Source organism: Anomalospiza imberbis, chromosome 9 (genome assembly GCF_031753505.1).
Source record: "Anomalospiza imberbis isolate Cuckoo-Finch-1a 21T00152 chromosome 9, ASM3175350v1, whole genome shotgun sequence".
Taxonomy (NCBI): Eukaryota; Metazoa; Chordata; class Aves; order Passeriformes; family Viduidae; genus Anomalospiza; species Anomalospiza imberbis.
This window is the reverse complement of record NC_089689.1, coordinates 22,722,167-22,737,813: the sequence shown is the minus strand read 5'-3', so window position 1 is coordinate 22,737,813 and position 15,647 is coordinate 22,722,167. Positions and strand designations below refer to the sequence as shown.

Genomic DNA, 15,647 nt, shown 5'->3' with positions numbered 1-15,647 from the left:
GCCCTGACACTTGCCAGCACAGGAAGAAAACCCTCCCACATCTACTCAGCCCATCACAGAGGTTGTGGTGCTGTCACACAGGCAAAGAATTCACCTCTGGCATGGATTCCTGGAGGCTGGATGAGAATGGGGACAGGGCTGGGCACTGCTACATGCTGGCTCTGCTCACATGCATCACTCTGCACCTTCTGGAAGCTCCTGGTGCAGCTAGCACCATGGAGCAGGAGCAGGATGAGCTGCAGGCATGTCCCCAAGCTGCAGCTCTTTTCACACCAGCAGTGCCAGAGCTGGGGGGGCATCCCCCATGGAAGGGTGCCCCTGGAATGGACACAGGAAAAGGCCAGCTTTATTTGTTACCACATTGCTGCCAGCTCCAGAACTTTTCTCCTTGAGGACACCAAAGCCAGATTTGTTCAGAGTCCATAAATTTCTCTAGTTAAGAACTGAGATAAGAACATTCCCAGCTGACAAAAATTGTGACAGAAAACAGCAGTAAACTCTTACAACTGCTAAAACCAGACATGATAATGGAAAACTGAGCACTAGAGGTCCACTTAGCCCGGAAGGGAGAGGGCTCTTCAGCCTCCATTCCATATCCAGTTCCACACTCTGCTGGAAGCTTGCAAAGCTTTGTGATGCACAATCCAGAGCTGCCCAAACACTTTTCCCAAGGAGGGGACCCATAGGGAGGATCCACCATCCAAAAGCAACAGAGGAGATTGCAGACAGACCATGGCTGATGTTGGCTGGGCTGTTGCCTTCAGCTCAGAGTGTTGTTCTTGGTGCTTGTAGTAAGAGGCATCTGTGCTGGAAAGTTGTCACACACCAGCCTTTCCAATATCTGGTGGAAACAGTTTGCTTCTGGCCTGCAAGCCTGTGGGATTTTCCACTCCTAAGACAATAACAACGTGCTTTGTCACAGGGTGGAACAGCCTCTCCTTCTGAGGACACCACAGCAGTGTCAAAACAGCCTCTGGTCACCGTGGCAGCAGCAGAAGGGACTTGGGAAGCCCAGGGTACCCCACAGCTAAGCAGTCCCTCAGCATACCACTCCCCAGCCCTGTGCAGGGAAGCCTTGCTATTTCAAGCTGGTTTTCCTCTTCTCCCATTGTCCTCTCAGGCTACACAGGAAATAGGAGAGCAGCAATTTCCTTGCTGCATTTGTTCAGTTGATCCTACAGTCCTCCCCAGCAGAGAACTTCCCACAGTCCAGAAAGCCCCTATAAACTCAACACCCCAATGAACACAAGGTTCATTGGCCACACTTTACCTTCTCCATTTCGTGGTTAATCATTTTCACTGCACACTCCACCTACAGTAGCTTTGCAGGGGCCAGCTTTTGACCGAACTATCTGAACTGTTTGCTGACCCAGGATAGTGATGCTGGGGGGAGGGATGGGCCTGGGGAGTCAGGGAAAGTCTCCTGCACCTGCCTTGCTTTTCTTCCTCACTGCATCCTCGGAGAGCAGAAGTACACATGATGATCCAGCAGCAGCTGAGACAGCTCCTGCCAGAGGGGAAGGTGGACACTTCTGCTGCCCTCACCCTGCTCGGCGGCTCCGTAGCAGCCTTGGTGGTCTGGAAATGGCTGGGCAAAAAGATGATCCAGAAGAAAATGGAAGAGGCTCGGAGGACCCGGGATGAGGGTATGAAGAAAATGGCAAAGGCTGTCCAGCAGTTCAGGGAGCAGGTAAGCCATCCTCCTCGGGGGGCTGAGTCCCACTGGGGTGTCTGCTGATGCTGTCCTTCAGCTCCTCCTTCCAGCTCATGGCCCCATAGCTTTTGTAAGGAGGAGATGTGCCAGCAGCCCTCAACAAGAGGAAAGGCTGCCTTGGGAGAAAGGGAGGTCACTGCCCTCCTCAAGCTGGATGAGTGTGGTGGGAGTCTACAGCTTGGGGAATGTGAATACTCACTGAAAAGAGGTTTTTGAACAACACAGGTGATGATGCACTGGATCTTCATTGATCCAAACCCCAAATGCACTGGATCTTCATTGATCCAAATTCTTTCATGATCTGGAAATGTCTCTTGCCAATTATGGATAGAAGAAAGAAAGCTTTTTCCTCTGCTTAACTTTAAGTTTGCACATCTGTTCACACCCCTCTACCCTTGGCTCTAAAACTTGGCTTCTGGACGGCTCCAGGGGTGTCTCCAAAAGCAGCATTCTCAGTCAGTGGCACCTCCCATCAGGCTGCCCAGAACGTGCCTGGTCTAACTTTACACTAATGAAACACAGGGTTTTCAGTGTCCCCTGGGAGCAACCAGGACATGACATGGGGGTGAACGAGCCAGGCATCCACCCAGCATAGCCCTGAGTTCTAGTGCAACATCATTTCTAACCACCTTTCCTTTCTGCTCCATTCACTTCTCAATACACACTGGGTAAGCCAGCTCATGTTTATGCAGGTAACACACCTGGAGATAAATCATACCAGCTACAAGTGATACATATATCTACAACTTTTTTTCTTAAATATAGATCTATATAAATATAACCTCTAAAAACCTGATGGCACTGAAAACTGCCAGTCTTCTTTACCTGAGTAAAGACACCTGTGAGTTCCTGCTGACTTTCTTTTTTTGGTCAAACAGTTTGACGGTCTTGAGCTGTTAAATGTTTGCTCTCAGCCCTGGCTGTCCTGCACTGCCTGTACCTGTTCTGAGGGATGAAAGGACAGCCTGAGACTTGTGTGCAAGGACTTTGGTACCTTCTGTCCCGGGCAGTGTTTGTTCAGCTGAGGTTATGTCTTGGTCAGTGGCTAGGTCCCACTGTGCCAGGAGGAAGGCACTGCCATGTCCTCTGCTGCAGTGGATGGATGAAGCCCTTCGACACCTGGGTTCCTGTGTTTGCATCCTGTTTGTGATATCCAAACTCAGGATAAAACACTCGGCAGCTCAAGGTCTGAACCCCCACATGCAGGATCTGCCTTTCCAGCAAACTCTGCTGATAATGTTGACAAAATTTAACAGCCTTTTCCCCTGAGCCAAAGGGTAACTTTGGGGAGGCCTTTGAGCCTATTAGGGGAACTTCTAGGGTAATGTACTGCAAGAATTTGCCTCAGGTTTACAGTATGCCTCCCTGCTTGGGGTGAGCAAAAGGGGTTTCCTCCGTGGTACTCTGCAGCCCTGTGTTAATCTGCCCTTTTGCTGTGGTCACTGCCCTTTGCCCTGCCCTTGTACTGCCCCTGTGCCCACAGACCATTGGCCCCCGACCCCATACTTAACCCTGGACATTGCACTGTTTTCTCATCTTCTGTCCCCGGACTCCTTCAGCGTGGCTCTACGATAAACCTTGCTGGAACTCTTACAGAGACCCTTTCTGTCCTTCTTTGCTGACCTAGCTGTGGTGTGAGTGTGGATTGAGTGACTGTCTGTGCCTGCCCGAGCAGCTTTCTCAGAAGATGCTTTCGGGAGGTAGCAGCAAACACCATCCATTTCCCACGCTGCTACATAGCTGGAGTTGCTGCCCTGGATCCCCCTCATCTCCCCTCTGCAGGTCCCCAGTGTCCAGACAGATGCCATTCTGTCCCTGCCCCTGCTGGAACTCACTAGAAGACTCCAGGAAGGGTCTCTGTCCCCCAGGACTGTCCTCTACACCTACTTAGAGAAGGTGAGTGCCCATCCACAGTGAGATGGACAAAGCAAATCTTTTACATTCTCCATGCCATGGTGTGTGTGCTGGTGGCTGAAAAGGCTCGTTGGAGCTGGATTATGACCAGCCTTTAATATAGCAGATATTAAGAGAGAGACATGCTCTGTCTCCTGGGTCAGATCCTTTGAGATGGCTTGAGCTGGGGTGCTCTGGGGAGGGGGTTATTCAGGCTGTATTTTGTAGACCAAGGAAGCTGCTGAATGCAGCTGTGTAATGATGCTGTTCTTACCCATCACCTGTTCCTCCACACGCCCAACAAAGGCCCTGGAAGTGACCCAGCAGACAAACTGCTTGCGACACTTTATCCCAGAGTGTGAGGAGCAGCTCCAGGAAATAGAAGGGCACAAGGAGAAAGGGCTGCTCTACGGCATCCCCGTCAGCATCAAGGACCACATCGGCCACAAGGTTCTTCCCTTCGTGTTTGTGGATGTCCCAGCGTGGGCTGGGATGGGTGGTGAAGTGCTGGGAGATGGAGAATGGGGAAGGGGCCCAATCCCTTCCTGCTTGCACCACAGGAAACCTGGCTGTCTCTGAGGCAGCTGCAACCCGGTGGGCACTCACTCACTCACTCACTCACTCACTCACTCACTCCCCACACACCCAGTGGGATGTGGGAGAGAGAATAGAAAGGGTAAAAGTGAGAAAACTTGTGGGTTGAGCTAAAGACAGTTTATTAGGTAAGCTCTGCACACAAGGAAAGCAAACCAAGTAACTCGCTCACCACATCCCATGGGCAGGCAGGTGTTCAGCCACCCCCAGGAGAGCAGGGCTCCATCCTGTGTGATGGTAACTGGGAAGGGCAAATGCCATCACCCCAAAGATGTCCCCTTCCTTCCTCTCCCCCCAGCTTTATATGCTGAGTATGACTCCATATGGCATGGAATGTCCCTCTGGTCACCTGGGGTCAGCTGTCCTGACTGTCCCCTCGCAGCTGTGCCCCCTCAGCCTGCCCACTGGTGAGGCAGTGTGAGCTCTGTGCAAGCCCTGCTCAATGATAACAATAACATCCCTATGTTATCAACACTGTTTACAGCACAAAATCCAAAACACAGCCCTGTAGTAGCTACTGTGAAGAAAATAAACTCTACCCCAGCCAAAAGCAGCACAAACCTCCATGAGCAGAGAAAAACCAGGGATGAATAGTTACAGACAAAAATGAGTTCTCCGCTGATATGTGACACAATACAAACTGCACTAAAGTTGAGGGTTTTAAGCCCAAAGCAAGCCCCAGATACCAAGGCTAACTGAAAAAGCCTCATATATTTTGTTTACCTGGGGTTATTCCTTCCCTGAACATCCACTGGTGGATTCACTTGGACAGCAGGATGCTGGGTTGGATCCTGAGCTAGTGCACCTATGGAGTGTGGATCTGCATTTGGGTCAGGGGAGAAAAAGAGCAAGGAAAAGAGCAAGGAGAGCTTCAGGAGAAGCTTTAACCCAGTGAGTGCTGGGCAGCCCTCTGCCAAGGATGGAAGGAGAGGGAATCCTTCAAGCAAGGGCTCTCAGGGGAGTGGGTTGGTACCAAACACACAACCCCTGAGGGAATGCCAGATGATCCTTCCAAAACACATGGGGAACTGCACTGACTGTGTCCCTTGTCACTTCTCTTCTCTGCAGGGGCACTTGGCAACCTGTGGGCTCGTGCAGTGCCTGGGCACTCTGATGGATGAGGACAGTGTCCTGGTCAAGGTCCTGAAAAGACAAGGGGCCATCCCATTTGCAATGACCAATGTGCCACAATCCCTCTTCAGGTGACATACCTCATTAAAAATCTGGTTGTGCTTCTGAAGGAAAATCCCAGCCTGTAGGTTCCTGGACAGGCTCCTCCCTGGCTTCCGAGACGTGTCCTGGAGAGTCCCTTTTCCATTATCTGGCAACAATCTCAACTGAAAAAGCTGTCAGATAAGATGAAGAGGGGTAAAAATCTACAGTGAGTTAAGACAAATGGAGTGCACTTGTGCATGGGAGGGAGAGCAGGGGCTCGTGGCAATGAGCTGTGTCCTGAGGGATTTACAGGATGAAAGGATGGGGGTGGCTGTGCCACACAGGCTCTCTGCAAAGGGAAACAAACAATCCCAAGGCATTTAGCTGTTCCTCACAGCCTCTTTCCTGGCTTTCTTCTCCCCAGCTACGACTGCAGCAACCCCATCTTTGGCCAGACCTTGAATCCCTTCAACGCCCAGAAGAGCCCCGGGGGCTCCTCGGGAGGGGAGGCAGCTCTGATCGCAGGAGGAGGGTCCATCCTGGGCATGGGCTCCGACATGGGTGGCAGCATCCGCCTGCCCTCCAGCTTCTGCGGGCTCTGCGGCCTCAAACCCACGGCTGAGAGGCTCAGGTGGGTGCTGGGGCTGCCCTTCCAGCCCTGCTCGTGGTCAGGCTGGGCTGAAGGGGAAAAGTGCTGGGCGAGTACTTGGAGGGAAGAGAGAGGGTGGCTCTTTAAGGGTGGCTCGCTTTGCTCAAAAACTCTCCCAGGAGGCAGCATGGTTAGATTTTGTGGGAAAGGGGCATGTTTTCATTGTAAATCTAGCCTGGAGTTAAAAGTAAAAGTGAGTTAAAGTGGTTAAATAATGCCAAAATGGAACAGTTTTGGTTAAACCAAAACTAAGATCTGTTGGGGTTTATGTTTGTTTGTTTTATTTTGGCAAAAAAAAAATGTTTTGAACGACTCAATTCAAATGTTTGAAATAATTTCCTTCTGTTTCTGGTCCTGAGCTGGAGACCCCATGTGCTTTTCAAACATATTGTGAATATTTCCCCATTACTGAAATGACAATATACTTCTTTTCCCATAGCCTGTCTGGAGTGACTGGCCCTGTCAATGGCATCCTGGCAGGTACATGAGTTTTAAATTCCTTTTCCCTATATCCTGTGAAGAGCCTGATGTTCTCCTGTAGGCCAGAAGAAAACCTCAAACAAAGGCCTGTCTGGAGTCCATCTGAAACTTCCCTCATTGCCTGCTCACCCTGCCATGGCTGTGCAGAGGGGTGGGCTGGTGTTTTGGCACATCCATCTGCTCAGTGTGACTGTTTGCTCTTGTCCCATCCAGTCCCTTGTGCCCTGGGGCCCATGGCAAGGGATGTGGACAGCCTGGCCCTGTGCATGAAGGCTCTGCTCTGCCAGGACATGTTCCAGCTGGACCCCACTGTGCCCCCCATCCCCTTCAATGAGGAGGTGAGGCCTTCACTCAGCAAGCCCTGGTTACTTCCAGAGTGCCACATGCCCTCCTGAAGGGTCCAGTTATCTTTACAGTACTGGTTTTCAGCAAAATAGCTCTCTTTGAGGGCACAATTCATAATTCTCATTTTTAAAAAGTAGGCAAATCAGTAGTTATCCTGTCTGTCTCCTCAGCTGGAATGCAGCTTATTGAATTGAGAGGATCCAGGAAAGAGCAGGGAAGAAGGTGACACTGGGAGCAAATAGCTGGAGATCTTTAGGGGAAGATGAGACAGGATCAGAAACTGCTGCAGCAAATCTCTTAACTGAGGGTGTTCCCTTTCTCTCTGCAGCAGACCAGCTTCAGGAGGTTCTTCCACCTCCACACTTTTTAGCAGTGGTTGAATCCACTTGTCTGGAATGGCTGTCCTCCTCCTAAAGGAGGGCCAGGAGAAAAAGGCAGGGGTAGACATTTGGAAAGGGTAACTATAAACAGCAAACCAGAATATTAGTCACTCCTTAGCATTTGGAGCTCTTGCCCCCTTCTGCAGTGGGTGTCAGCGTGGGAGCAGACCTACCCCCAGCAGGGTGGGTGTCACGAAAGAACGCTGTCAAAAGCATTGGAAAAAGCAGGTTTTAATACAAATTTGCAAAAGGGTGACAAAGTTCAATGATAGGGTTCACTCTGTTACTTATTCTGAAGATGGAGCATACAAAGGAAAATCAGATAAGTATCACTTTGGAATGATTTGCCTGGAGACTGGGGATGCAAAGGACAAGGGTGCAAAGGGCAGGGAGGACCCTCCCATTGAGTCACAAGGTTCAGAAAGGACCCTCTTGCTTTCTTGATGTAGTGTAGGTGTGGCTGCATCCAGTCTTAGTCCCAGACCTGGTCAATGGTGTATGTCCAAAGGATTTTCCCAGCAATCCCACTAGGAATAGGAATGCTGAACTGGTGTCTCTTTGCTCCAGGTGTACTCCACCTCCACTCCCCTGCGGGTCGGGTACTACGACACTGACGGCTACTTCCCGCTGCCCCCCTGCATGAGGAGGGCAGTGAAGGAAACCAGGCGTGCTCTGCAGGCAGCTGGGCACCAGGTGAGCACCACCACCCCCTGCTCTTCTCCCCAGGGTGTCCCCAGCCTCGCTCCTCGCTGAGGAAATCACCCTTCAGACACCAGACACAGCTCCCAAGCACATCTGTGGGAAAAATGACCTGGCTGAGGTATGGGATTATGTTACTCCAGCCACATAACACCAGGCAGAGACCCCTCTGCCTAAGGGAGCAGTGCATCTCATGGGCAATCAGCAGGAATAATCTCATGGGGAGGTGCCTGGATGGAAAACAGTCGAACCAGGGCTTCTCTTGGCACATGGAGCCCAGGGAGGTGCTTCTCTGCCTTTGAGGATTATCCACATTTGGGTCTTGGAAACTATTCCCATACCCAGGCTGTCACATAATCTTGTGTTTTGGTGCAGCTGGTGCACTTCTCTCCTCCTCGGATCCCCTATGTCATGACTGAACTGTTTTTGAAGACGTTTTTTGCTGATGGAGGCCGTACCTGGTTGGATGTGTTGTAAGTAGGAGCCCTCTGGCAGCAGTGCTGCCAACACCTCCATCCCCATGCCATGAGCATGGCACAGGCACAACTCAGGTCTCTGAGAAAGGGCAAACAGTTCTCTGGCATGACCCCATCCTCTTGTCATCTCTCAGCACAGGAAATATTGTAGATCCAGGCTTGAAACCACAGGTGAATTTCTGCAAGATCCCAAGGTTGGTGAAGAAGCTGCTGGCTCTGCTTCTTAAACCTCTGGTGAGTCCCTGTCCCTCAGGACAGGAACGGGGGCTTCCTGGGGTGACACAAGTTACTGCAGCCCCGTGCCATGTCCCTAAGGAACCTCGTGCCTTTCCAGTTCCCCCGCCTGGCTGAGTACCTGAGCGCCATGGCTGGAATGAGGTAAGATGGAATTGTCCCCAGGCATGTCCGTGGAAATGGGTCATACCTTCTCCTCTAGGTGTCCATGGACTGGATTCACAACAGGCTGTGATCTGCTCTCTGCAGGGGCTGTCCTTCATTCCTGGACATGGCTCCACTGCCCCTAGTGATATCCTGACAGGAATGGGGCACTTGAATGGATAAGGTCATTACAGGAAGCCTGTGGAAGAGATGAGTATTAAATCCAGGCCCATCAGGGAAACCTTCTCTCCAGCACTTCCAGACATTTGCTGCTTAATTGCTTGGCCAGATGCCAAAGGAAACTTTAGGAAGATTGTGAAAGCTGAATTGTTTTAAGCAATTGCTAAAATCACCAGGGCTTATCAACCCAGAGGACTATTTAAGCAATTCCTCCTCCTCTAAAAGCTTAAAGATGTTGCTATGATTTCCACTTGCAGGTCAGTGGAGGAGATGTGGAATCATCATCATAAAATACAGGTTTGTTTTGAGGACTTTCCTCTTTGGCATCATGCTACAAGTTGAGGTTTTGTGGCAAGCACCAGGTCAGAGTCATCAGTTTGGAAAGGGATTGTGCAGGGGAGGGGTTGCTGGGGAGGAGACAGGATGGAGGGAAAGGCACAAAGAAGGATAGGAATGGGGTGGATGGGCTTTTGAGGCAGCCCAGACAGAACTTCATTGGTTGCCTGCAGTGCTCATGCCCAGGCACAGTGAAGGATGTCCTGGGAGTGGGGATGGCCGAAGTGGGACCTTTCAAATTCCTGGCCACATGCAGTGGACACAAACACACGCTCCTCTGCCTCATCCCTTGAGCATCACTGCCTGCTGCTGCCTCCTCAGTTGTGCCTGGAGAGGCTGAGAGGCTCCAGGCATGGACATGGCTCCACGACATGTCCCTCTCCTCCCCCAGATGTACCGCTCCCAGTTCATCAGCCAGTGGAAGGAACTCCAGCTGGACGTTGTGCTGTGCCCTGTCCTGGGGCCCGCCTTCACCACGGGATACCCTGGGAATCTCCTCAGTAAGTGAGTCTGGGGCCTTCCCAGGAGGGCAAAGAAACACAGTGGCCAAGACTGGAGGGAAAAACCCACTGCCATGGAGCTTCACTGCCTGCCCAAGCATTTCACAGGAATTAGGAAGGAAAAGCAACCACACAGAGCTCTCTGAGCAGGTGGAGACAGACACAGTTCTCAGGGGCTTCAGTGAATATGGGATGTGTAAGTTTGAAGGCAGGAGGCTGTGACTGCCTGCATCCTCTTCTGCTTCCCTCAGCTGCCATCTCCTCCACAATGCTGTACAACGTCTTGAACTTCCCTGCTGGGGTTGTCCCCGTCAGCACCGTGACAGAGGCTGATGAGGAAGAGCTAAAGCTTTACAAAGGATGCTGTGATGACCCCTGGGACCGGACACTGAAACAGGTATGGCAAGTGGAGCAGAGACTGCTGATGTGTGTTCAGGTAACAGTTTTGATGATATCAGGGGCTCCTAAATATCCTCCATCGGTATGGGCACAGCACAAAAAAATTCCTATCTTCTTTATACACCCCTTGCTAATTCCCAAACCCACCTTGAACACACCCCTTGCTGTTCTCCCAAGCCCTCAACAGGTAAATCACTAAGTTTTGGGAGGACTGAAGGATCTCCCACAGGCTGGGTAGGCTGAAGCCAGCAAAGAGTCATGCGGCAAAGCTTCTGGGAGCAGGTCCTTGCAACAGCCACAGCCCACAGCAGTGCACTGCACTCTCCTCCTGCTCCATGTTGCCTTCAACCAGGCCCAGGCTGTCAGTGGAGCACACATCAGGAATGCTGAAGGAAAAGGGATCTGCCTACAAGAGAGCTCAAAGCAGAGCTGGGTGGGGTGTGTGTAGAGGAAGGCGTCTCAAACATGTTACCCAAGATTTGGCAAGCATTTCTGTCAGACAAGAGCAAGAGCCTTCCCTCTGCCCAGCACACCAACAAGGCTCAAACTCCAACCTCCCACTCTGTGGGATGGGCCACAGGCCTCAACCAAGCTCCCAGATTCTGCTGGGGGTCCAAGTCCCTGGTGATCCCTCACTGCTGTGCCCCTGCTGCAGGCTGTGTCAGGAGCTGTGGGGCTGCCCGTGGCCGTACAGTGCGTGGCCTTGCCGTGGCAGGAGGAGCTGTGCCTGCGCTTCATGAAGGAGGTGGAGACCCTCAGCCGTGACAAGAGGGTGGCATAGTCATCATGGTCCCCAAGGAGAAGGGACAGTGCTGCACGACTGCCACCAGCAGTGCAGAGACTGCACTGAGGAGGGGAGGAGGAAGGAAACGCCACCTCCTGACCTCCTCCTTGCCAATAAACACAGATCCCGTAAGGAACCCCGATGCCCTGCAGGACTGGCTTAAGATAGGTTCAAACAGTGGTAAATCGAGGAACCGCACTTCCAGCAAGGATGGATGGCCATGGATGTGGGTTCACCCCTATTTCCATCAGTGCTGCCTCCTGCAGAGGCAGGGCGGTGCTGAGAGGAAAGGATTACAGAATTTTAATGGTATTTTCTTGCTGGCAGTGGAGTAACTTCATAAGGATGGAACTATGGGCTGCCCCATGAGGAATACAGCCATGTCCATCACTTCCCACCACTGTAATTTGCTCACAAAAATAAAAATGTAACTATTATGCAACTCCTATTATAAATTCCAGTAATCCTTCACTGATGGTGATGATTCTAGAAACAAAGTTACTACTTAAAATCATACAAACACCTGCCCACTGGACATTAAATGGCATCTAGCATGGGAACATTCACACTTATCCACAGCCTTCCTAGCTGTGAGGGATAGCAACAGTCACTGGCCTCTCCACAGCACCAGATCTCCAGCATCCCAAGCACACTTGGAACCCCACAGGAGGGGCACTCTTAGGAGCCTCTGGTTTCAGGACCTCAGGCTGCTCTCTCTGAAGGCAGGAGATAAGCATAGATAGATGCAACTCATTTATGCAGATGGTGAGATCTGGCACAGAAAGGCTGAGAACCCCAGATGGTGTCTGTTAACCCAAACCTGCTCATGCAGGATCAAAGCAGTCAGACAGGAGGAAGAGAGCAGGGCCATTTATCCCATCCCACACAGATGGATAAATTGCTCCCTCTGATAAGACCTCTCTCTCTTTCCTAGATTAAACACCTCAGACTCAAACAGATAAGTGTTCAGGAAACACCACAGCATGTCTTTCTTATTTATTCCCTGTCTGCAGTAAGAAAGCAGGCTTTCTTTGGGACATTTTAGAAAGAAAAATAAATATAAAGCAGTTCTGCTTTCCCTTAAATATTGGGCTATTTCCTGACAGCAGACAGACAGATTCTGTTGCCCCTTCTACACCCGACGTAATTTGCAGAAATACATCGGCCCAAAGTTGGCTGTGAGGTGAGGCAGGACAAGCTCCCCGAGCCGGCAGTCCGAGAAGAAGGAAAACGTGTCCTGGAAGAGCGTCCGGAAGTGGCTCAAGTCCTCCACGTGCACACTGATGTTGAACTGGGCTTCTGCAATGTCCAGCGCCCTCTCCACCACACACTCGTTCTGCAGCGGGGACAGGGAGCACGTGGAATACACCACAGCTCCTCCCGGCTTCGCCGCGAGGATCCCAGCCCTGCAGCAAGGTGAGCACACACAAGGTCACGAGGAGGACTCTGAGGGAGGGACACTGAGGGGCATTCCCACCCACCGAAACTAGGAAGCCAACAGGGGACTCATAGGAAGTGACAGACAAACCCCACTGAACTCCACAGGCCCGGCAGTCTGTGTCACTGCAACATGAGGAGTGTTTTGGGCCAGGGCAAAGAGTCAAACAGTACTTATATTGATAAAGAATTTAACGTGGGAGATGCTACTGGAGAGCAGCTGGAAGGTGTAATCCTGCAGTCACATCCAAAGCAACAGGAAATAAGTACAGGGGAAGAGACTGCAGTTCAAGTGCCACCATGGGACCCTCTAATCTGCCTTATTGCCACAGCACACAGTGACAAGCTGTGGCCCTTCCCAGCACCACGTGTCCTGCCGTGTGCTGGGATAGGTGGGCACTCAGGAGTCCTCCAGGGCTGACTGCCAGGACCCAGGAGATCACCACCCAGAACAACTGTACCCATCCTGTTCCTTAGCCCTTCTCCTCATATCCTACTGCTACTGCTGGGGACAGAAGGACAAGTGATCTGACCAAGAACATCTGCACTTTCTTACACTTACTGTGATTTCATGTGTTCCAACTACTGCCAGAAAACAACACATGGTTTCCACATTTCCCAGTTGGGGACAGAGTAAGAAGAAGTTTCAGGGAACACAACACAACTGAGCTCACTCACATCAGCAGCTGCAGCTGCAGCATGGGCAACATCTGACGCTCTTTGGTTCGCCTCTTTTGGAAGATGTTGTTGTCCTCCTCCATGGCAGAGTGTCTGTCTGTCGTGCAGGGCACATCCACCAGCACCTGCAGCAGCAGAGGTTCCATGTCAGCCCCATGCACAGGTCAAGCTCAGCAAATCCCCTCCTGCAGCCAGCCCCATGCCCACCTCCTCCACCCCTGCCAACAGCTCTCAGTGCCTGAACACAGATGTGCATCACACTGAACTGTAATCATCTGGCTGCTTTGGCATTTTGGGAATGTGCAATGATGGTGGAAAACATCCTGCACTAACTCATGTCCTCATTTAATGTCCCTGCTCTGTGTGTGTCCCTGGCAATGTTCCTGCACCACACACAGGCACTGCTGCTGCAGCCTCCTAGAGTACCCAACCCAGCCCCTGGAATACCAAACCCAGCCCCTGTGGCTGGACATGGCTGAGAAGCCAGAATTATCTAATCTTCACATTTAACCCCTTCCAGGTGATGGACAAGAACAGGATTTCTAAAGGGATTTACACAGGCAACTGAAGTTACAACTCTAGATGCACAAATGCACCAGATCCTGCAGGAAGGGACAGCAGGAGGAAATATTACTCCTTATGTCTTGGTCTTCTCTCTTTCTCTGCATTTATGATTACATAAAACTACACAGTTATATGGAAAGATAAGCTGCTGTCTTCCTCAAAAAGAGGAGAGAAGTGAGTTCGATGGGTTTATCTTCACTGGTTCCCAAACACATACCTTATGGAAAGTGCCTCCTTTCACCTGGTCCCAGTCCCTTCCATCGTAGGATGTGACACTCACAGTATCCCTGACTTCTTTGGGGACATAGCTATGGAGAATGCGGTACAGCCTCTTTGTCCGGGAAACAGAGACGTCGTTGGCTGCCAGATGCCCTGACAGGACAGAACAGGCACACTGGGAATGTCACTTTTGCAGAAATACACCTGATTCCCAGCTCTTACACACAGAAATTATTAATGATCAGACATGAATGGGTGCAGTACACTGCTCCAGCCCTGTTTTACACAAAGGAACAGGGAACACCCCATCCCCACTCACCACAAAACCCAGTCTGCAGCAGAGCCAGAGTCTTCCCACCCGGAGCCGCACAGAGGTCAAGGACAAAGTCATCTGGCTGCACGTTGAGAGCCAGGACAGGCAGGAGAGATGCTGCATCCATGAGGTAATAGTCGAGGAGCCCCAGAGCATCCGGCCTGGAAATCAGCAGTTTGCATAACAAAAGCCAATGTTGGGGGGGAAAAGAAAGTAAAAGAGCAGTTGGAAGTGAGGATGCGACACATGAGCCATGCCCCTGAGGCTGGCAAAGACCAGCGCGCCTCACCGTGCCTCACCGTGCAGGACGAAAGCGTGTGATGTCACCCCTGGGGAAGGTGTAACACTTGATTTTGGAGGCGGTGCAAAGTGGTGGGGACATCTCTGCCTGTGTCACCATTTCTGCCTGCATCCCAGTCCTGCTCTCACCAGAGCCCTCCTGGCACCCTGTGGCCGCTTCCCCCACAGCTGCGCCCCGCTGCCATTGCTGTGCCTTTTGGGGGGCCTCGGAAATGAAATCGGTGGCGTGGAGCAGCTCCAGCTCTTGGGGAACGTGGTCAGCAGCAGCGAAGTTGTTGAGGAGGGCCCCGTACTTCTGCTCGCAGAGCAGGCCAGCACGGACCGAGGGCCACAGGGCCCCCAGGTGCAGGCCATAGCTCGTGTCGAAGTGGTGCAGCGCCAGCCGCGTGGACGGGATGCGTGGGGCCGTGGCAGCCTTGTGGGGAAAATAACAGAAGTGTTAAAAGACAAAACACCACGATACCCCCATACCCAGCCCCCCACCCAGCCTTCGTGTTCTTCTGGGAGAATCCAGCATTGATTCCGTGCTGCCAGAAGCCCATGAGGCCTTGCTGGAGTGTGAGTGTGACAGGACCAGAGGGAATGGCATGAAGCTGTGACAGGGGGGCTTCTGTTGTATAACAGGAAAGCACTTTTCACCCACGGGGTGGTTGGGCACTGAAGGAGGCTCCCCAGGGAAGGGGTCCCAGCACCGAGCCTGTCTGAGTTCAAGATTCATTTGGACAATGCTCTCAGGCAAGGGTGGGACTGCTGGGAGTGTCCTGTGCAGGGCCAGGAGCTGCATCCCGATGCATCCCTTCCAACTCAGCACATGCAGTGATTCCAGGACTCTGTGAAAGGCCGGATGTGGCTGGGGACCCGGGGTGGGCACGGCTGCACGCAGAGCGGCGGCAGGAGGGTGCAGCGAGAGGTGAAATGGGGGGATCAGAGAGAAGGGGATTTGCACCGGGTTAGTGGGGTCAAGAGCGAGGTGCAAGCAGCGCCGAGGGGCGCCGTGCTCCGGTCCCGCCCCGCTCCAGCTCACCCACTTCTCCTTGTGCCGGTGCCGGTGCCGGCGCGGCCCGGCTCCCGGTGCCGCTCCCGGTGCCGCTCCCGGTGCCCGGCGCAGCAGCGCGGCCGCCGCCCGCCCGCGCCCGCCCAGCGCCGCCATCGCCGCTCGCCTTCCGGGGCGGGA

General features: G+C 52.3%; 2 protein-coding genes across 2 annotated transcripts; one reads left to right on the top strand and one right to left on the bottom strand.

Moving 5' to 3' along the window:
• The first annotated feature begins 230 nt into the window (after positions 1-230).
• LOC137478673 (vitamin D3 hydroxylase-associated protein-like) lies at positions 231-11,405 on the top strand. The gene is made up of 15 exons (XM_068198651.1): positions 231-1,690; positions 3,497-3,610; positions 3,914-4,057; positions 5,270-5,403; positions 5,781-5,987; positions 6,445-6,485; positions 6,699-6,823; positions 7,778-7,903; positions 8,285-8,382; positions 8,520-8,619; positions 8,720-8,763; positions 9,201-9,240; positions 9,671-9,779; positions 10,031-10,176; positions 10,834-11,405. The coding sequence occupies exons 1-15, from the start codon at positions 1,478-1,480 to the stop codon at positions 10,957-10,959; spliced, it is 1,767 nt and encodes a 588-aa protein (XP_068054752.1). The 5' UTR covers positions 231-1,477; the 3' UTR covers positions 10,960-11,405.
• A 538-nt stretch (positions 11,406-11,943) lies between these two features.
• On the bottom strand, positions 11,944-15,647 carry NSUN4 (NOP2/Sun RNA methyltransferase 4). Its single transcript, XM_068198652.1, has 6 exons — positions 15,498-15,647; positions 14,473-14,888; positions 14,180-14,334; positions 13,859-14,013; positions 13,078-13,202; positions 11,944-12,368 (listed from the first exon to the last, which is right to left on the bottom strand). The coding sequence occupies exons 1-6, from the start codon at positions 15,621-15,623 to the stop codon at positions 12,095-12,097; spliced, it is 1,251 nt and encodes a 416-aa protein (XP_068054753.1). The 5' UTR covers positions 15,624-15,647; the 3' UTR covers positions 11,944-12,094.

Excerpts from the sequence above, each read along its gene's own strand:
- LOC137478673 (XM_068198651.1), top strand. The coding sequence starts at position 1,478 with ATGATGATCCAGCAGCAGCTGAGACAGCTCCTGCCAGAGGGGAAGGTG. Across the intron at positions 3,611-3,913 it reads TCTACACCTACTTAGAGAAG|GCCCTGGAAGTGACCCAGCA; the intron begins GTGAGTGCCCAT and ends CGCCCAACAAAG. Across the intron at positions 8,620-8,719 it reads CTCTGCTTCTTAAACCTCTG|TTCCCCCGCCTGGCTGAGTA; the intron begins GTGAGTCCCTGT and ends GTGCCTTTCCAG.
- NSUN4 (XM_068198652.1), bottom strand. The coding sequence starts at position 15,623 with ATGGCGGCGCTGGGCGGGCGCGGGCGGGCGGCGGCCGCGCTGCTGCGC. Across the intron at positions 14,889-15,497 it reads ACCGGCACAAGGAGAAGTGG|GCTGCCACGGCCCCACGCAT; the intron begins GTGAGCTGGAGC and ends TTTCCCCACAAG. Across the intron at positions 14,335-14,472 it reads ACACGCTTTCGTCCTGCACG|GCCGGATGCTCTGGGGCTCC; the intron begins GTGAGGCACGGT and ends GCTGATTTCCAG.